This window comes from Branchiostoma floridae, chromosome 16, assembly GCF_000003815.2.
Source record: "Branchiostoma floridae strain S238N-H82 chromosome 16, Bfl_VNyyK, whole genome shotgun sequence".
NCBI lineage: Eukaryota > Metazoa > Chordata > Leptocardii > Amphioxiformes > Branchiostomatidae > Branchiostoma > Branchiostoma floridae.
The window spans coordinates 9,888,883-9,910,518 of NC_049994.1; the positions used below are offsets into that span (position 1 = coordinate 9,888,883).

The window sequence follows — 21,636 nt, forward strand, 5'->3', positions numbered from 1 at the left end:
ATACTGTGATGCATAATATCAAAATTTGCAGTAATGTTGAAAAACCGTTAAGTACATGTATATCTGTTTCGCATATAATAGAAGTAGAAGGGAGTCTTTTATATGGAGACTGACAGTCAACTCCTATGTGAGACTGAGAATTAACTCCTATGTGAGACTGACACTCAGAAAGACAAGACGACAATGATCAGCCTAAGAACACATTTATTTTAAACCCTGCACAGAATTGAATTACTGTACCATTTCATTTGTGAACTGCATATTGTTAGCAGTATCGTTTAGCAATATGCAATAGAATATTTTGTAAGACATAATGTATCTGTTTCAGGACTTAAAAGCAGCTTTTTAGTTCTATTAGTTAAGGAGCATCAAGCAAGTTCAAGCAAGGTATCTAGTAAAATGGCAAATTTACACAGCAAAACTTGTCAAGTGTAGTAGACACTGGTGACAACAGTGCCATCCAAGTAAGTCAACGTTTGGTGCAGTTAAACATTAAATCCAAGCCATAATGTGTGTGCTGTAGCTTCCAACTCAGAATTCATCTGCTAAAATTCATGTGATTTCTTGTCATGTGAGGTAATGGAAAGCTACAATGCATGTTCAAAACCAGGACCCATTTTATCCATGACAAGAGGTGGCTGGCATGATACAACACAGTGCCTGTCAGTAATTTGCCACACAAAACTAAAGCTGTTATAATTGCTTCAGTGTCACATTTAGCCTCAATTCCAGGCACTGTACTGTATTGTGAAAGCCACCTCTTTTGATAACCTTGACTAAGGGGCCCTGAAAACTGTCAGAGCACTTGACCATATGTAGTTCAAATAAAATGTATGATGTACATTTTCAATGTCCCTACATATATTTGTATGGTTCAGTTTACTTAATATTTTTTTCAAGTTATTCTGGCTTTTGTCAACGTCAGCAAAGAGTTTGAGTAACAGCTAGCTCTGTAGTTATATGACTGGGTCCCAGTTACCACACTTGTACAGATTCTATATATAGGCTATTGAGCTTGACCAACATCTTGCACTGGGTCTGCATTATTATTTCACACTGCTCCAAAACTGGAGTCTTCTAGTATTTACAATTATTGTCTTTCTACATTGACAAACTGTGTCATAATTTAGTTAAAGTTTCGCACACATTTCAAAACCTTAAAAAACTAGGATGTAAAAAATTGCTGCAATAGACTTTCCACAATAAATTACTACTTACAAAAACACAAAAACGCTTGTAAAAAAACTCCTATAGAGTGAGGTAAACTACAGAAAATGACAATTCACATTATAACAAACAATTGCACATTGAAAGTGATAAGTACATAGTGTACAGTACAGACATTTGCAACAATACCTCCTTTGCAACATCAGGAGAAAGAGCTTTTTTGAATCTTAAAATATTTGTCACATTCACTGACTTAAAAAAGACTGAAACAGTGCTCTATATGCTGAAACAACCACAGGGCTTTCTGCCTAGAATTCTTTAAAATGTACAACCCTGGTTTACTGCTTGGAGTGATCATCAATACATAAATGCAATGATAACATGTTAAACATTTGCATATTTGCCATGAACCCAACAAATTGTAGATACACCCATTCTGTTGGGTAGTCACTTTAGACAGGTTTGACTTAAGTCCAGGAGGCATACACGATATAGATGCTAACATGCTTCAATGTATTGTCAGTTTCACCCCAAAATGACCCCTTTCATACGTGTGCACGTTTCAATGCAAGCCAAAACGAACACTGGACAAAATCTGAAATTTTGAAGCATGGAACACATAACATTTTCCCTACTCTTGTCACTATACTACACCAGTCCGGTACTACCTTGCACCTACCCCAGGTGTTCTATGATTGCTTTACTGATATCAAGCATATGCTAATTATAATGATGATGCACTAGAGTAATATACTATTACACAATAAATGAACTTGAGGTAAAACAGGTATGATTTGGCAAACCTCAATGAATGTTGAGAGCATTACTGGGTAGTCTCCTTAGCTGGCTTCTAACAGCTGATCAGACAACTGATATACAATCAGGAAACAGCACAATAATTGATAAGCCCCCCAAAAAGAGTCCATCCACAAAGCCTGAAATACAGGCTACCACATAAAGTAACTTTCCTGGGCAAGACAAACTATGGGTTGTACAATTTTCTGCATTTTGAGTTGACAATGAAATTGTGTACTACACTTTGGCTTTGGCATATCTTAATATTAGAAGTAGAGAATAGAGTAATAATACTGCACTGTAGCTGTATAGACAGACTATTGAGTGATTCTGAATTCTTTTTACACCATGCAATCTTTTCACTAATCATCAATCTCCACTAGCGACAGTTTCACTCAATACAATTCTTGGCAGTGGCCAATATACACATGAACTGCACAAATGCGCACTATACAGTCTTTCCGAGGAAAATCCTGAACATTTCTGGCTTAAGCTCTTAAAACAGGGATGAACACAAGTCTGTGAACCTGGTTGGACCAGCTTGGTGATCACTGTGACATGGCAGTGGGAAAGGGGATTAATAAAAAAAGGATAGATCACAATAAGTTAAAATGTCTCTGTCATTGATCAAATGGCTACTGCCATGGAGAAGACATAGATGTAGACATCAATGTAGTCATTTCAGTTGACATTATGGGGAATAAGAAAAGTTGGGAAATGGTTCACTGGGTTTTTAAATACCTCAAATGGATTTCAACCTTTACTTTTCCAACCCCAGCCTGGGTAAGTATGATCCAAACCAGGGTTTGTACAACCTCTTGTTATATGTAGTTGCAAGCTTTGATTCTAGTTCATGGCCAGAGCTTTGCTACATGTACGTAGAATGAACTAAGGCTGGGTCTGTACATACATGTATCCAACCAGAGTCTGTCCAATCTGGGTTTGGAACAATCTTGGCTCATGAGTTATTAATGATTCTGTCCTCATGAAATTTTTTTCACCATTATCATAAATTTTCATTCAAAAGTGCTCAATGTAATGTAATGTACAGGTCTTTTTATGATTAAAAAAAAATAAAAACACTATAAACAATCTTTATAAAAAGAGCAACAAAAAGTTCTTGGTGACAAAAAGTATTGTATACAATTCAATTACTTGCAAAAAAATCCAAGAGGCTTGTAAGATCAGCATTTCCCAGCATGCATCCTGATATCAAGATCAGAAGGAGGATCATGGGACTTTTTCTGGTACTGCAAAAAATGTCCTGGAAAATTTTTGAAGCCTCTTACCAACGTGTGCAACAGGGAAAAGTAGATGCCTTGACAGTCTTGCCATTTTGACAGTCTTCCCGTTTTCCAAGGCAAACTCCTGACAGTTAATCTAATACTGCTTAGTGCTGTTGTGCTGTTGTACAACGCAGCAATGCGTAAATATTGAGCACGCAGCTGTCACACAGCGTGCACTTACGTATGTGTAGTGTTTGAAGCTTCCGGAAGAAAGATTTCCACATTGTTGTCTTCTTGCATGTTTGCTTTCTTCTTTGCAGCCGCAGCTCTCTTCGCTTCAAGCAGCCTTTTCCTGGCGTCGTCTCGGGCGGCAGACTTCGCCCCGGTTTTGGGGCTCCGCGTGGCTCCGGCTGTTTTGGGGCGCGTTCTGCGAGGTTTGGGGGAAGCTGCCGGGGTGGAGTGCGTGGATGTTCCGCGGGAGGAGGAAGGACTCAGCTCGTCCTTACCGTTAGAGGACGTTGGTGGCGGGAATTTCCACTCGTTCTGTCTCAGCAGTGCAATTTCCTCAAACATGCTGTTCACATCTTCTATCTGTTAGAAACAGTCAGAATGGACGGCAATGTCAACCATCAACATAAAAACTATGAAATATATCAGCTATATTTATACATGTAAATAGCACAACCAATAGACTGTCAAACACACTAACACATCAGTTTTCTTCACACTTCTAACTAGATATTGTAAAAGCTACATGTACATTAGGAAGTGATAGTGCACACAGACCCGCACCTGCATCTAGAAGGAATGTAGCGGGTTTACTTGCATGCTAAAGGTGCTGTTCTGTTAAAATATGAGACCAAAGACTAACAACACACCCTCCAAAGTAAGCTCAGATTGTTAGAAATGAAGATACAGAGAAGGGAATCCTACCTGTATATTGACGAGGTCCCAGAAGCCAGCCAGGTCAGATGAGGTGGTGAGACACTGATCACCCTCACCATCAACTGGGTTCTGAAAAGGTGAAACATGGGAATAACTTCAAGTCCATTTAAGGGCATGATATTTCTTTCAACAATGAGTGGGAGAAAATATTGTTGATTCTTATAGTTAATCTGTTGCTACAAGCTAATAAGAACATATTTTCATCATTTTTTTTGTCATGAAGCTCTCATTTTTGGGATGGATAGGGTAGATTTTTTGTCTGACACAAAGAGTAAATTTCCTTCCTGGGACGGAAGAACAGATCCTGGCACGATTACAGCTGCATGCACATATAAGGGCATGACTACACCTTTATGACCATGTATGGGCATTTCTTCATTTCTGTATCAGGGCAGGATTACACTTGCATGTACATAAAAGGGCATTTCTACACCTGCACATACATATAAGGGCATGACTACCTCATTATCAAAGTTTATGTCCATATATGGACATAATATCAAGCCCATATAAGGGCATGAGTACATTCCACATCCTCCATACATATGAGGGCAAGACTGCACATTCATATCCTGATATACAATTTTAATCAATATCATGGAGTCTGGTAATGGCATAAAATCATGCTTTCTTACCAAGTTCTGTTGACAAAGCCCCTCAAACTGTTTAAACTTCTGGTTCACTAGAAGCTGTGCCTTCCCCACTGCTGCTCTCAATAGGCCATCAGCTGCAAAGTCAAGTGAAAAATTTTGTCATATTTCTCGATCCAGCTTTAGCTTTCTGATTAACAAATCAGGACAAGAAGAAAGTGCGTAAAGGTACATCAGCATTGCCTGAATCTATCTACAGACCATCTACAAATCTTTTCAGAATGTCTCTACTTTACAAAGTTACACACTGAAGGATATCTAGGTAACAAAAACTGTCATAAGTCATCCACAACTGACTGAAACATTAGTGATTTCAAGGCAGGTCCACCGGTTCAAAAACAAAAAGCAGCTGTGCGACCTTTACTGCAAGGTTGACCTTGAGATTACTGACCTTCCTCTGACACCTCTCCTTCCTGGTCCTTCTCAGCCTGTCCGCACAGCTTGCTTATCCTGTCTTTCTCCAGGTCCATCACTCCCAGGTAGTACTTCCCATCTCTGCTCTCCTGGTCACTCTTCTGCACTCTGCTCTCAGCCTCCTCTTTCCCTAACTCCTCTGTTCCTAACTGCTGGATGACCCCAGCTGAGATCTCGTCTTCGATCCCGCAATCCTTCTCGTCCAATCTCTTCACGATCCCCTCCACGATCAGCTGTTCGCACTGCTCTTTTCCGACATGACCCAGTCTCTTCTTCAGGTCAGCTGTGGGGTTGTCCTCATCCTGGCTTGGTCGCTTCTGAACCCTGGTATTTGTTACATTCGTGGTTTCGGAATTCTCCCTTGCGGGGACATTATCGGGTATCGTTTCTTCTTCTTTCACGTTATCAAGGGCTTTTGGTTTCGTTGGTGTCATTGTTTCCTCCTCGTTGCTTTCTGCTATGCTAGGTATGGAATGGTTGTTGATGGTTTGCGGTCGTGTGACCGACTTAGGAGATTTATCAGCAGGAAAGAAGACTTCGCGGTTGGCCATTCCGGCTGAGCCTAGAGGTGAGTTTTCTATTGCCATTAGATAGCTGTTGGTTCTATTGCGAAATTCCATCATTGCATCAGCGAGGTTGTCTTTTCCACTGATGGCTGAAACCAGGAGTCGGTTCCTCATTTCGTTGATTTCCCCCGTTCTGTTTTCCTTTTGGCTGCCAAGCACGGTTTCTTTTGGCAATTCGATTGTCCCTGTGTCTGTCTCTAGAACAACATTTTCGTTCAAGTCCTGAACAGATGCATTCGGACTCAGTGTTAATTCTACTTTGTATTTGGCGGCTTTTTTCTTAAGTTCATTCAAGGATGGTGCTGACTGGGACATTTTCTTAAGATCTTCTGGTTGGGGCGATCGTCTTAGCTTTCCTTTCTTACAACGCACATTTTCCTCGCTCTCTGCACGTGCCCTGGTTTCTACTGCCTTGTGTCGCATATGAATATCCTGCGCAGAAACTGACTGTCCAGGAGCTAAATTGTCTTCTTGATCGAGGACCGTCTTCTGCCAGAACTCTGACAGACCACAAATGTTCAGATAACGCGAGGTGGGATCCATGGGTACATCGTTAATGGAGGAATTGAAGCTCTCCATGGAAGAGCCCATGAGATTCTCCCTCCTCCCCACACATTCGTGCTCCAGATCTGGGCTGGGTGAGGACTTCGGTAAAGCTGGACCCCAATCCTGGGCGGGACTGTCGGGAATTTTGGGGATCCACGTCCACCGTTCCTTCTCCGGCTTCCTGTCCACGATGACATTACCGTTCACCAGATCGCCCTGGTTCACTTCCGGGGGCTGCGGCTTGACCACGTGCTTCCCATGGTGCCTGTCTCGGGACTTGTGCTCACAGGACGAGCGGTGCGGGTCGGACCTCCTGGCCATCGCTGCATCCTGCTTCCTGTGTCTAGGCGGATCCGTTCGATACTTTACAGGCGGATCTCGGCGGACTTTGACCTGGTCACCAGGCGGGCTGACCTGTCTGGTTCGAGACGGCGTATCGCCCTGCTTTCCTCGGCTGGGGGATCGGGACTGGGAACGGTCCGAGCTGCTACCCTTCTGCCGCGACGACTTCCCCGTGCTTCCGCCCTGAGACCCGCCTCTCGTTTTTCCCGTTGACGACTGCTGCTTTAGATTCTCCTTCTCATTTGATTTTGATCCCTGCTGGTTTGAAGGGGATGAAACTTTCTTCCCATCCTTGGCAGGCGTGTTAGCCTGGGAAGCATCTCCACTAACTTTAGCAGTATTACTATTGTTAGAGTTCGTGTTTTGTTTGTCAGAAGCACGTCTTGAGGACCCGTTCTGTCTATCTGACGACCTTCTCCAAGGACTAAGATATCTGACCATTCGTCGAAACAAGTTTTCACGGGGAGGCGGTTGGTCCACTTTGGGCGGAGGGACATTCTGCTCCTGTTTGGCCTGCTCTTTGTCTTTGGGGAGTCTTTGTTGGTTGGGAGCGGAAGCATCTTTGGGCTGTGGGGATGTGGCAGCCACTGGTTGGGCCACTGGACTTGTAGTATTACTATGATTGTTGGGTGTGGACTGGTTACTTTTGGAGTTACCCTGGTCGTCCGATGCAGAATCGGGGCTACCGGTATAAGGAGCAATCAAACTAGGGATACGCGCAGCCTCCTGAGCTATCAGTAACTTTCTTCTTTCCACTTTAATTTCCTTTAAGACAGCTCTCTCTTTCCTAACTGATCGCCCGCGTTCATTCCCACCTGTTGCCACAGGGGTTTCTGGACTGGCCACACGGATCAATCTAACATCATCTGATGCTATAGACGAGGAGAGGCTTGTTTTTCTCGAGTTTCCTCTGCTTTGGTTCGGGTCGATGACGCGGCCGAACGTTGGGCTGCGTGAGCGGGATCTCGATCGTGTTCCTGCGCTTCCGTAAAGAGGAGCATCGAAAGGGGGGAGAGTTGACTCCCAGATCTTGACAGGGCTTCGAGAGCGCCTCATGGCAGGTGGACTACACGAGGGACTGTCATTTGAGAATTTTGTAAAAGCGTTCTGTGGCAGTGGTTTAACTTTGCACTCTTTGGCTGATCTACCAGACTCATCAGCCACTTTATTTTCGTAAGCCTCAGAGGCTTTCCGTACATTCTGGGGTAGGTCCTCTGCCTCGATCGTATGCATTTCTTTATAATTCACGCTAATGTTTCGTATACGGTCTGGACTTTTGGACGATCTTCTGGGCGTGGTTTGAATGAATTCTGTTGGCCGCCCTGGAGAAGTCATGGGTAGGTTTGGTGCAGGCTCCTCCATCTTGATATTAGTCTGCAAAAAAATAAAAACAGGTTCGAAATGTGAGTTTTCTTTGGTTATTAGGACACAATCTATTGTTTCTAGAGATTGTTTGAAACTCACAGAAATCTCTAGTAGCCATAAGTGTCTTGTAGGAAAAAAACATTTCAGCTACATAAACTATTTCAGCTTCATAAACGTAACATTGTTCTCCAGTCCAATGCAGTCAGGCTCATCTGCAGCCTAGTCTACACAGAAATAAAACGGATTTGAAACGTAAGTTTTCAGGTCACAATTCGTTGTAAATTGTTCCAAAGTATTACACCATGCAGAGATGTTGCTTATCCTACACAAGGTTTTTCCAGACATCTGAACCCAAAAGCAATCAACATTATGCATCCTCATTACTATTAAATGTAACATTCTTTGCCAGGAACTACCAAAACCTCAATTAAGCTTCTTGCCAGTTAGATACATGCCTGTTTTGAACATAGAATACTAAGTATCTTTGAGAGAGAGTTTTCAGTAGTCAATACTAGCTCTAGGGTAGATAACGTCTTTTTGAACCCTGCAATATCAAGGCTTTAATAGTTCAAAACTTAAAATTACGCTTAGAAAATTTGTAAGGCCACACCAATTCTTGGTTCTGGAATATCAAAAAAATAGTGCTACATTGGAAATCAATATGAGGAGGGTGAAGTTTGAACCATGGTGTGCACAATTTCTGGAAGGGAACAGAATCAGATACAAGTTTTCCTCACACTCATAGCCCCTATTTCATAACACCCTCTTGCTAGACTACTAGTATTATAGAAAATTGTCCGAGAACCAGGGAATTAGATGGTGAGGACTAAACCTGCAATTTGCATCTTCACTCAATCCTTTTACACTGGCCTAAATTACGGCAATTTGGGCCAGTACGTCTGGACTGAAACTAGTGAAAGAGCATTTAGACTACATCTTGACCCAATTGCTCTTTTTACGTGAGCCCCGAGGCTCTTTCATGCATTCAAATTACTTTTAGTCTCTTATTATTCTACAGTACAGCATAGTACTTTACTTTGATCTAGCTAAGGCTGAAATCACATAAGAAATGTATGCCAAAAAGCAGTTACTCAAGAAATGTATGCCAAAAAGCAGTTACTCAAGAAATGTATGCCAAAAAGCAGTTACTCAAGCAACTGGATATGATTTTGGGAACGGTCAGACGTTTCAACTAGCATCCACTAGTCTTCGTCGGTGACAGTCTAAAACTACTGGTACCCGGTTTCACTGTTTCCCAAAATCATATCCAGTTGCTTGAGTAACTCCTTTTTGGCATATCTTATTACCTGGATGTCTAACCTTCATCAATGCATATAAGAAACGGTAGAACATACATACACAGGTCTGGAAGTTACGAAATTGAAGACTGCAAGGTTACATACAATATTCAACTACATTCGGGATTACATTTGTATACCTGCTGGTTTGGATGCCCAGACCTTAGTTAAAGTACAGCATACACATGTACATGTATAGCTATACATCTGCGCTATCAGATCAGTGAATATCTCCAATACCTGGCAGTGCAGTGACCTATCCATTGACGTAACAAGCTTGCGCTCAAAATATAGTCTGCAGCTTTGTGATTTGTCATCATTCCAACTGTGTCTAAATGTCACCTTTTCTATAGTGCAAATGTTCATGGTGGTTTTACTTGCACAGATTTTGCGATGATCAAAAAACTCCCTTTGCTTCCCATCTCAAAATCAAGTCCCTACAAACTTAACCAATTCACAGTAATTTAACAACCCACATTGACCAGTCAAAATCACTTGAAACCTGTAAGATTGCAAGTGATACATATGTACATGTATGTTTATTTCACATTTTGAGAATATCTTTTATGCAAAAAACACTAAAGGTAGATTTTCTGCTGGAAGGTAGACAGGTATGTTTATGTAAAGAAAACGCATTTCACTTTAATATAATACATCTTTAAAATGTGTGAAACGGTATGAATATGAGCAAAGATTTTAGACTTTTTCGAAACAGAAAATGGCTCCAAATAAAGACAGCTAAACAACTTACCCAGACTGCGCTGCTGCTACTTCAAAGGTGTCTTCTCAACTGCAAATCACAATAATCTCCACTTCCCCTGTGGAAAGGACAAATTTATGATTAATAAAAAATCTCTGCAGTCTAGAAAACACACCCTACTCACTTTTACATATTCAGTGTACTCTTTTTCCCCCCTCTCATTTCATGTCAATACCAACGAAATTTAAGATGTCATAGGATTTTTAACAAAAGGCAAAGGGAAAACATTTTGTCCTTAATAAGTTAATACTATTGTGCATGGTTGTAGGTCAATTTCTTTAATTTAGGGAACAGCAAGAATAAGCACTGAATATGGAAAAGTTCAAGGCACTAGGGCTGAATGTCAGAATGTGCTATCTTCTAGCACCCAATCCGTACAGAGCTTCTAAGTCACACCAGTCTTATATTAAAGCACAGAGGTCAAGTATAAGGTATATACTGTAATGACATTTTATCTTTAACCAGAGGCTCTGGTATTGATTTTGAGAACATAGAAAAAGCAGACAGGGCTTTATGGAGGGAAATATGTGCTAGCCTGATCCAGACTTCAGGTCGATAAGGTAATGTAAAATGTAGTGATATTGCACCCAGCTTCATCAAGAGCATATTTAGTATTACTGAATCTCCCCCATTCTTATCTATGAGTAAATGTATGTTAGGTTTTTAATGATCAGTATGCAGACATGTAGGTTTTATGCCTGAGGCTCCACCATATACAGGACCAAAGCCCTTGAAGGAGGAATGAATTAGAGTCTTTAGACATTTTGAAATGTTTGCAGTGGTTTTATTTTTGTGGTCACCTTTCTACCACAAATCTCCAATGTATTACTACTGTACTATCAAAGAATTGTTTCAACCGCATAAGCTAAAACATTACAAAAACCTGCTTTTCCCTTTCATCATGATCACCCCCCCCCCCACAACCCAATAAATGAATTTACTGAGTAATTCTGTAGCCAAGGAGGTTGAAAAGAGGACCTCCTTGCTGTAGCATACAGTCAACCCTACTCTTATCTCAGGTCTAGGAAAAAAAATGTTGTGTTTCCTGTTTCAGTCCTGAAAAAATTAGGGTCGGTAGGTAGGGGATATCTTTTTTTTTTGTAATTTTTTTTAGGCTAGCCAAAAATCTAGTGATACATATTACAATACAGTTGAACAAAAGAAACTGAAATGCATGAGGACACTTGTCTTTCGATGTCAAACTTTGATTTTGTGCACAATAGATAGGACAAGCAGACTGTTTTTAATTCAATAGGAAGCAGGCTGAATAAAAATTCTAACTGGAAGCTATGTGACTCTACTGCCCACCCCAAAAAAAGTCTAGGGTCGGCAGGTTTTTCTAGGGAAGGTAGGGAAACAGGAAACACAACATTTTTTTTCCTAGGCCTCACTATCTATGAGCATCAGATGGGTTCTTCATGTAGAGGTCTGACATTGGCGGCTCCCTTAACCAAAGGCTTAACGATCCCCATGAAGGTGGAATGTAACCTGCAACTAAAATGTGGCTGCCAAGGGCTTCAGTCAGAATCTATACTGCTTGCTAAATCAGCATTGTAGCAGTGAATATGTTAAAAATTTGTAGGTTGTCTACTCTACTTGCCTGTAGCATGCAAACATTTAAACTCAGGTTTGGAGTCCTCACAGACAACAAGCCAGTGGAAAAGCATGTACTGTTTTTTAACATACTGGTGCACAAGGATGATTAATAGAAGAAAATCTCTCACTGAATCATGAAATTAAGCCATAAGGACAAGGTTATCTATAGGCTTTCTTTGCATGCAAGGTATGGAAAATAATTCACCCAAGCGTCCAAAAAGGACATAAAATTGCCATTGATGAAAATCATATTATTCTACTAAATTCAAGCTTAAAATGACAGATTAAACAATTGCAACAAATATGAACAAATTGGCCTCCCAGACAATAATAGAGCAAAAAAAATTCAAGCTGGAGACAACCTATAACATTACTAGAATTTCATCTTCTTATAATCCACATCTCGATAATAATAATATTATAATCCGTATGACTGTGAAGAAGCTAACACCACTTGCCTGTAGCCTCCTTCACCGGCCTCTCTGGGAAGCTTGGCAATTTTTTTGGGGGGGGGGGGGGGGGGGGGGGGGGGGGCGGCGGTAGGTCGATTCGCGATTTTTAACCGGGAATATGCCGGGAAAGGAATATATGCCGGGAAAGGAATATACACCGGAAAGCTTGTACGGGCTAGGCGAAATTGGCTTCCCAGTAGGCCTGCTACTCTTCGGTATCTACAAACGCAATAATGATTAAGAATGCCTTTCAGACGGCCAATTAATGTATTCGCGAGAAGTTATTCACACTGCCGCGAGAAGTAATTCACACTTCAACGTTAATAGTGCAGGGCCACCCCGAAGCGTGCCACAAACCTACGTAACGTTACCAGAAACCGTGCACACGCTGCCTGCCTTTGTCACTTCCAGAGTTACAATAATTGATACAACAGTTTGAATAATTGATACACGTGCAAAACTTACATTTCAGATCAGTGTAAAACATTTTTTCCAGTGGGTTTAAAACATACTTTCATACACCATCGATGATCCGACCGGCAATCTGAATGGGGAGGGGACGAGAGCCGTAAAAAGACGGTCGCTCGATCTCGAAAAATACAAAAAACGATTTCCCACACGTACATGTAGTGCAAACAAGCCTTGCCTGATCAGCAACAAGGGCATGAAGTGGCGAGATGACGATGACCATGGTGAGTTCTCTGGCAATCATCGGACGGCAAAATCTGATAGCAGAGCGACTTGCCTAGGCCTGTAGCAAGGCCAACAAAACAATCATTGCCTTCGCAGACCACAGCAATGGCCAGGGATAGTCCTTCCCTCAACTCGGGGAAGCTCTTTCGTACATGATGGGAAGTTTCAGCGGAGTTTTTCTACGGTAAGTACTCGTTTTCAAATGAGCCGTGTTTTGAAATGCGTGACCCGACGACCGTTACAAAGTTACGGGTCATCGCGCAACGGGGTGTGTGCCGGGCTGCCAGTGCTGGACGCGTTTATGACGGGAAGTTCGCACATCCATACCAAATGGTGATAAGTGTTTTTTAATAGGGCTTTGTAGATACCGAAGAGTAGCAGGCCTACTGGGAAGCCAATTTCGCCTAGCCCGTACAAGCTTTCCGGTGTATATTCCTTTCCCGGCATATATTCCTTTCCCGGCATATTCCCGGTTAAAAATCGCGAATCGACCTACGCCCCCCCCCCCCCCCCCCCAAAAAAAAAATTTCCAAGCTTCCCAGAGAGGCCGGTGAAGGAGGCTAACTTGCCTGCTAGAAAATTAGAAATGCAGACATTGAAATTGAGCTTCAAAATGGTGCGCTACTAGTAATCTTGAACTTGAGAAAATTGTCTGCACATATCAGGGCTGCTGGGCACCGATGGGAAACTGTTACATTGCACAAGGTGATCCAACTTCTGTGTTTGTCGTTTCTTTGTTGATGGAGGCCCACAAAGGATAAAAACAAACAAGCCAATCATTGTGCACAATGGACCAGGCAAACATATCTATCGCATACCAACGCCTACTTAAAAACCTGCTACTTACAAAATGTACATGTATGAAATAGAAGGGTGGGCAATTCCTACAAAATGTTGATTTAAATTTAGGCTGGAGGTTTTGTAGGGCATTTTTACAAACAAAAAAAATGCATGGATTTTGTTTCAAAAATATTCCTGGGAAATTCTATACTAATTTTTTCAATTACTCCACTGTCATTTCTGGTCACCTCTGGATCCATTTAATAACAGCAACAACAAAACATAAAAATTTCATTAGTGATGACTAAACCTGATTTTATTAACTATGGTACATCAATTTTTACCACTACATAAACCTATCCCAAACACTACGTTAACATATTTTATATACCACAGTACCTTGGACAGAAGGATATCAAAGGATCGCAGTTATCACATGATCAACCTCAGTTGAATCACACAGTGGTCATAATACATTGAGGGCATGGGCAATGTCATTAGGTCATCTATTATTAAAAAAAAATCATGACTTTGGTAATTATTCTGAGAAAGAATATCAAATATCCAGATATGGTGAGTAATTAATCAAGTTCTCACAGCATTTTAGCAGACTGCATATGGCCTCCTTACAATACGACAGTATGAATTATGATGACATAACAAGAATGATATTCACAGTCAAATTTGTATTCTACATTTTACTATAACCCGCTCCTTGCCACGCCTCTTTAGTGTAAACACCTCGACTATGGGAAATAACTAGTCCCTTAGGCCCAGGCAAGGGTGGGCGGTACTCGAACCATCCCATTTTATTTGTCTGCCGTTGAAACAAACAAATAAATAGGAAAGGGAATCTTAATTTCCAAAATAGATGATTCTGACAGGTAGGATTGAGACCACCCCATTTTCCCTATATGATATAAGGGTGTTCAATTAGACGCAAGACCAAATAACAAAATACCTTCCAACCGGGCCTCCGACGGTGCCTGCGTATGAAATTTATGCTGGGGTAATGGCTGCATCGAAGATCACCAAGATGGATCGCTCGCCAGCGCCATGTAGACGGTTACGAAAGAATGCTCAAGCTCTTGCCAAATGTCGTACTTTGCTAGGATTAGGAAAAGGGCAGCGAAATCGGTGATTTTTGGTTCTGTAGGAATCCTTGGAGGTGCAACGATGTTACCTGCATTTGCTCGCCTTCTATCTGTGCCACGGAGCTGACATATCCTCCCAAAGGGCCCACAATCCATTTCATCTCGCATAATGGCGCCCGTGCCTTGCATGCTAATGCCGGCTTGAAACAGTCGGAGCCACCACCGGAGCAGACTCAAGCAAAATGTTTTATTAATGAATATCGATTCACGGCGAGGAACACTGGTTGACGTATCGCACTGTTCTGATTGCAAGTATACACCAGAGAGGGGAAAACAAAGACAGAATGGCTAAATTAACAGTAAGAGGTGGAATTATGCAGCCTCTTTATTACTGTAATCATGGGCAGACTGGACTAGTAACCCAAGCTATCAACATCATGCAATTGCAAGAACTGGGTCTGCCAGCAATTTTCTAAAATGGTAACGCTGTTTTACGATAGTTGCATGTTAGAGAATAGTGTTACAATATTGTATTTTCACACAAACGACAAAAATTGACCTGAAAAGCGTGAGAATTTTTAATATAGAAAGTGTAAATCTGCATGCATGATATATAGCTATACTGTAAGTACGCCTGACCTCTACTCAAAATGGCGGGTTTTGTATGACAGACTGGCATATGGTACAATCAGCCCATGCAGTTGTCACTGCTCGCATGAGTCATATGAAGAGCTGTGAGGGCCATGTGGCTAATTTTTCAATTTGGAAGAAGGCAGCGTGATAGCTCCCTGGGGAAAACCTGTAGAGGATCGGCATAAAATTACGCCAAAATCCTGTTATTAAGAGCTATGCAGATGTGCCGTCCATCCCGATTACTTTTCACATGGTATATACTATATGGATTATATTTTTTCACATATCAGATTTGACTGTTAAAAACTTAAATTTCAAGGGAGTGGGTTAAACTAGCCTGGTATCCAGCCATAATATAGCTCCTGAGTATCTCCTCTTCGAAATCACATAATAATTGCGAAGAGGAGAGAAGAGACTCGGGAGCTATATATATTACGACTGGATACCAGGCTAGGGTTAAACATCTATCACTGTGAGATTTAATACTATAGTAGTGGCAACCTCCTACTGACGCTGGGCAACCAGAGGGTAAAAATTCAGGTTGCAAGAGTGCTACATGTGGTGGCCACTTGCAGTCATCAGTCATCTTGAAACGCAATCACTTTACCGAGCACATGATACCCTGTTTTATCATGATGTACTGGCAATACAAGAGCATCTGACACGGCTTCAGATACTGCCAGTGCTTAGTAATTTTCAGCCTGCCAGCAAATTTCAACGATTTCGAAATCTCTAACTCCGATTTATAGACTCGAGGTTGATATAAAGGTCACAGTGAAGGACAACATGTCCTCTTTCTTAAATGATACATTGTATCACACTTTTACATCTGTAACATTATATGATGGATTGAAGCACCCTTTGGTAATGCACACCAGAACTCAAATGTCCTTGGTGAAAATACACTTCTGTTACAGGACATAAGGCTTATAAGTTATAATATGGAAAGCTGAAGGTGAATTTTAATGTTACAGACAAATTGGATGAGTGATAGGTCCTGTCATGACAGTCAATAGATCATGAACATTGTCTATTTGCTGCTCATAAGTCCAACAGGGATTCTGGCACTGCTGCCTGCATATGAAATTTAGAATCATGATGATTTCATAATTCTAGAAGCCAGTTGAACCAAATTTTTCATTTTCCCTGTTTACAGCAATAATATGCAGAAATTAGTCAACATTGGGGCTGCCATAAAGAAAGGAAATAAACAAGAAAACATAAATAGTGGACTGTGGACACTTCATTTAGATTTTCCCAACAGATAATAGTACAGTCCACCAAAAAAGGTAATAGCCACCTTGATCCTTTGAAAGCATTTCCTTTATCTATTTTGACTATGTAATCATTCAGTGGAAAATAGTTTGATAACCTCAACAATAGCTCAGCACAACTCAATATGACATGCTTAACACATTATATTCTATACAAGAGTCAATGTTTGCTCAAATCATGACAGTGCATCCTCATGATATATTATTATTAGATGGGAGGATGCGAATAGCCTCCACCAGGCCTTCCTACGGGGATACGGAGATCGTAGAATTCAGAAAAAAAAATTGGGAAATTGAACAGGGGAGTCAGTCTACGCTAAGGTTAGCATTCGCGGCCGGCCAAACCCTCTGGTAGCAAACCTCCCCTGGTAAATTATTCTTCCAATAATAGCCAGGCAGCATAGTCAGTCTGGTAGAGACTAGGATGAGAGGCAGGAGGAAGAGATTGTTACCTTTTTCTAATTAGGACCAGTTTTCTGACAGAAAATCCCGAGACACTCAATGTAGATGTTGGAGGGAAAGATTATTACCTGGCACCTGTTCCTGACTAATGATCTGTGAATCAACTCTCAAAGCAGAGTTTAAAGGAGGACAGCCTGGGTCCCTTGACAATACCAATTAGAAGAAGCTAACGATCTCTCCCTACAACCTCTGCTTTGAGAGTAATCAGATGCCCATATTTGGACATCCTGCCTAATACTGCGAATTGCACTTGAAGCCCTTGTTGTATATACTACATAAAAGACACTTTGGCTAGACTTACCCGCACACAATGAGTCTAAAGGCCTTGTTTGGTAGAAGAATTCCTACACCCCACTTCAAACACACAGGGTCAAACTAGATTGTACAGTAATGAAACAATCAACACTACTTCACATCAGTTAGCTTTGTGGATAACAATCTTGTTGTATCTTCCAATTTCAATGTTTTAAATCAAATTAAAATATCATACAGTTATACCTGTGGTTTACATAAACTGTTGAGAAGCATCAGAAAACCTCACTGTTGTAATTGCAATCCAGCCACAGACTGTCATGTTTCTAGGACTCTGATCAACACTTATCACACTAACAGTAACTTCTCATGTCAATATTTGCATTGGCTGATAAGATATGGATTAACAAGCCTTCAGTTCTTGCTGAACCCTGACTGCAAGTAAAATTGCGGACCCTTCTTTTCAGGATGTAAAATACTGGGTGCGTAAATTATGCTGAATGCCTTCAAACTATAGGCGCACCTACTAGTAGATATTTGTGCAGGCTTAGGTATGTGCTGTAACTTAAGTTGACATTTAGGCATCAGAAAAAATTATATATCCTATGTTGTATTACGTGTTAAGAAATTTTGAAGTTACTTATAGAATATCACATTTAAGCTATGATGAAGAAATGGAATATGGCTTTGCTTACATACTTGTTGTGCATCCAATTATTTTTTCATTCATGCACCAATTTCCAAAATATTGAATTTTGAGTTCTGCTTTATATCACATCTATTCTAATCAGAAGCTAAAAATCAATGAGACAGGCAAACAGATATTGTTAACAATTGGGTTGAAGGTGTAACGATCTCCCCACAAAAATAGCATGCCTGTATCGATTAACCTTCACATCTGAAGCAAACAACCTTTGGATTTCATCAGTGTGCAAACTCACTTTGCTCCATCCATCAAAAATAACGATCAAATACCAGAAGGGAACAAAATGGTCCCTTACCTGCTAAATTGCAGGTTGCCATACATTTTAGCTGGTAATTTTGAAGAATTGTCTGTGAAGACCCAGACCCACAAGTGGATGGAACCAAATTTAAGGGTAATTTAGTGTACAACCCCCAAAAGTGATGTTTAGTAAATTAGATAATTCTAGAAGAGCAGTTTTTCCGGAATAGGAATTATACTACATACATACAAACATATGTATCAAAATCAGTCTTTACTGCTGGATATAAGAATAGAATTTATTAGATGTTTCAAACAGCATCCATTGTTTTCCATCAGTAATAGAAAATGTACCTATACTTGGCCAACATGAACATTGAATTTTCCTCAATAACTCATTATAACACCAAATTTGTCATAGAGTTAAAAAAAAGTTTTGCACTTCTCTGGCCTATAGTATATAGCTTTTATAAAGGGTGGGTAACAAACCTGTCACACACTATCATATGACCCTTGAAACAGCGCACCCTCCCCTCGGCCTCCTGTGACACTGCAGGGCTCGAAATACTGGGTGCATGTGCACCCAGGTGCACCCAAAATTGGAACTGTGCACCCAATCTTTTTCAGTGGGTGCACAGGGTGCACCCAAATATTTTCTTAGGTTTATGTATGGAAAGATATCAAGTATACTAGTATACATCATATTCTAGACATCTAAGTGTTAGAAAGATATTAAAATGTCTGTCATGTTACTTGTTTAAGAAGTTGATAGCTTGTAACTAAGTTTTGTTTTTAGGTTATTTTGACATTCTACTTAAATTTAAGTGGTGCACCCAAAATTTTTTTGGTGCACCCAATTTTTTAAGCTGGGTGCACCAGTGCACCTAATCCCAAAAATGAATTTCGAGCCCTGCACTGTGTATGGGACCTCCAACCCTGACCTCGACAGGTGCAAGATTCGTGAGCAGCACAGTCTCACTGACAACAGTGGTTCAAAGTCTGTCTGTGGCGGTTGCATTAACCACTGATGCCCTCGGCTACCAGCATGCAGTTTACCGAGATTAAGGTCTTCATTAAGCAATATAAATGTATTAAGTTGAGACATGTGGGCACAAATAGGGTACTAGTTAAAGGTGAAAAGGGCAACAGTACAAAGAACAGGAAAAAGAGAACTACAAAGAAGCCAGCCGAAGTAAACACAGATGCAAGTGACCTGCTACTAAGTGCAGAAAGAGGAGACAATACCAACAAACAACAGGAAGGCAAACTAGACCCAGAATAAAGGCGATTGGGCTCAACTTGGTCAGATGTCTGGAAAAGGTTACAGTACGTAACATGCATCTACAGAAGCTCATCTGGTGTCGCTCCTTGCTACTGAAAAGTCCTCTAATTTTGCTGGGACCTGACTTTGCAGTATAAGGCAAAAGGAGTTTTACACTCAGTGACTGTGTTTTGAATTTGCTGTTCAAACGAAACAATTCTGCAGCACAGAAGTAATGCATAAACATGAAAAATATAATTTTAGCAGCATGAATTTGCTTTGTAGAGGTTGTCACAAAAACCATGAAAATGAAAACACTGGAAAACAGTTCAAAATTTACAGGACCTATACTGTAGTACACAAACCATGACAGTGAGTAGGTTTAAGATTGCAAATGTGCCAGAATACATCATGATATGACTTGTTTTGACTATGGTGGGGTATAAGTTAACCATTGAAGCTGTCTTTCACAATGATGATATAAGCATATGTACAAGGAAGCCAACGAGTTCCCATTTCCTTTAAAAGATCATGTTAGGAGGCTGGTATGTTACTCTAAAACTGTTTGACTTAAGATATCATTCTATACAGTACTGTTTGACCAATTCAGATGTAAGATATCATTCCACGAGTTCTCATTATAGCAGCCATTTTGCTCACGTTTTTTTGACAAATTGTCATCTCCATTTAAATACACTGTTGTCTGAACACGACCGGGTCAACCCACATTCTTACAGTCAATTAACTCTATGACGTTGTTGGCAAAGGGGTACAAAACCTGAGCCAGAATGTTGAATGTAAAACTTGGAACAGAACTGATACTGGGCAGTAATACAAAAAGGGGATGATCACTTGTGAGAGACGGACAATGCATAAAAGTCTTTTTCTTAATGACGGAGGCAATTTTACGCCCAAAGGAACCTAAATTGGAAAGACGGTGGTTTGGAACCAGCTAGGCGAGGAATGACATCATTCGGAAATGGGCCTATCCCCGTAATTACAAAATTACACACGCTCACATCACAGGACACCCCCCTACATCTTAACACCTTACAGGTGCAAAACACTGGCCAATTTCTTTCCCAGGACAGTTCAAGAATGGAAGCTGTTAAAAACCAGCTTTTAGGAGTTGTGTCATGGATAGATTTGGGCAAAAAAGCCCCCCTCCCCCGTAGCAGACTAGGCAGTACTACTAGTATGTACAATCAAACAGTGTGGCTCGCTATGCATATTTGCATCTAGTCACTTTCACTTTATAACGTCCGTTACAAATTTTTCAAATGAAACCCTACACGCTACAGTTAGCTCTGATCGCACCACGGGCTTATTGAGTACCAGAACAAACGGAAAAGATCACTGTCTTATGTGTACAAGACGGTACAGATTGTAAAAGAATGTTACTTACATGGCATAAGTCACAAACGCGCGCGACCTCTTGCTGTGTTTACACTTTTGTTTGCTTTCCAGTCCGAATGATCAGGTTATACGTTTTCTCCCAAACCCACAGAATGGATCCAACGTAATGTGTTAGACGTAAAAGTTTGTCAAGAAGATGGAGAATAGAGCTACGTCCAGCCTTTTAGTCACCCAGAAGTACGGATGTTGTTTGAAGTACGGATGTATGATCACCACGATCATCGCCCTCCCCACTCTCCCAGAAATCTAACCGCCGGCCGGCTAAGCGAGATCTCGGCGTCCCAAAATTTCAAATCGACGGCAAAATTCGGTATCTCTTCAACCTAAGCCTTTGTCAACCTTGGGATGGGAAAGAAAAAACGTTAAGATTTGTGAAAATGTATTAAAAAGAGACATACCATCATGTTCCGAGCCTCTACTTGCGCCAGATTTCAGCCACTTTCTTTCTTGTAGCGGTTTCCTGTGACTATTATTAGAACGATGACGTCACACGCATGCGTACTTCTCCTCAATCTCCAGATGGTCCATTTGCATTTACTCTGTAGAGCCAAGAAGTATTTATCCGCGGAGTTTCTGTAATGACTTTTTGCTCTTTAACAGTCATATTTGTCATTAATTTCCAATGCATAAAGATATTATTATATTTTATATGAAATACATAAGTCAGTTAGAGTAGTATTTGTCCAAAATACTTTCATGAATGGAA

The 21,636-nt window shown here is 40.9% G+C and overlaps 1 protein-coding gene across 3 annotated transcripts; it reads right to left on the reverse strand.

Moving 5' to 3' along the window:
* Positions 1-187: 187 nt before the first annotated feature.
* On the reverse strand, positions 188-21,493 carry LOC118403377. 3 transcript variants are annotated; one of them, XM_035802081.1, is made up of 6 exons: positions 21,329-21,493; positions 10,066-10,132; positions 5,175-8,025; positions 4,769-4,860; positions 4,122-4,202; positions 188-3,779 (listed from the first exon to the last, which is right to left on the reverse strand). In XM_035802081.1, the coding sequence occupies exons 3-6, from the start codon at positions 8,011-8,013 to the stop codon at positions 3,426-3,428; spliced, it is 3,366 nt and encodes a 1,121-aa protein (XP_035657974.1). In that variant the 5' UTR covers positions 8,014-8,025; positions 10,066-10,132; positions 21,329-21,493; the 3' UTR covers positions 188-3,425. The 3 variants fall into 3 exon arrangements, with proteins under 3 accessions (XP_035657974.1, XP_035657975.1, XP_035657973.1); XM_035802082.1 differs by lacking the exon at positions 21,329-21,493 and adding an exon at positions 14,557-14,702; XM_035802080.1 differs by lacking the exon at positions 10,066-10,132 and having other exon boundaries at positions 21,329-21,448.
* Positions 21,494-21,636: the final 143 nt, after the last annotated feature.

What these genes read in the sequence shown, in the direction of transcription:
- LOC118403377 (XM_035802080.1), bottom strand. An exon ending in AGGAGAGGTGTCAGAGGAAG is followed by an intron (nt 4,861 to 5,174) that starts GTCAGTAATCTC and finishes TTGACTTTGCAG; the next exon opens with CTGATGGCCTATTGAGAGCA. An exon ending in GGGACCTCGTCAATATACAG is followed by an intron (nt 3,780 to 4,121) that starts GTAGGATTCCCT and finishes TGTTTCTAACAG; the next exon opens with ATAGAAGATGTGAACAGCAT.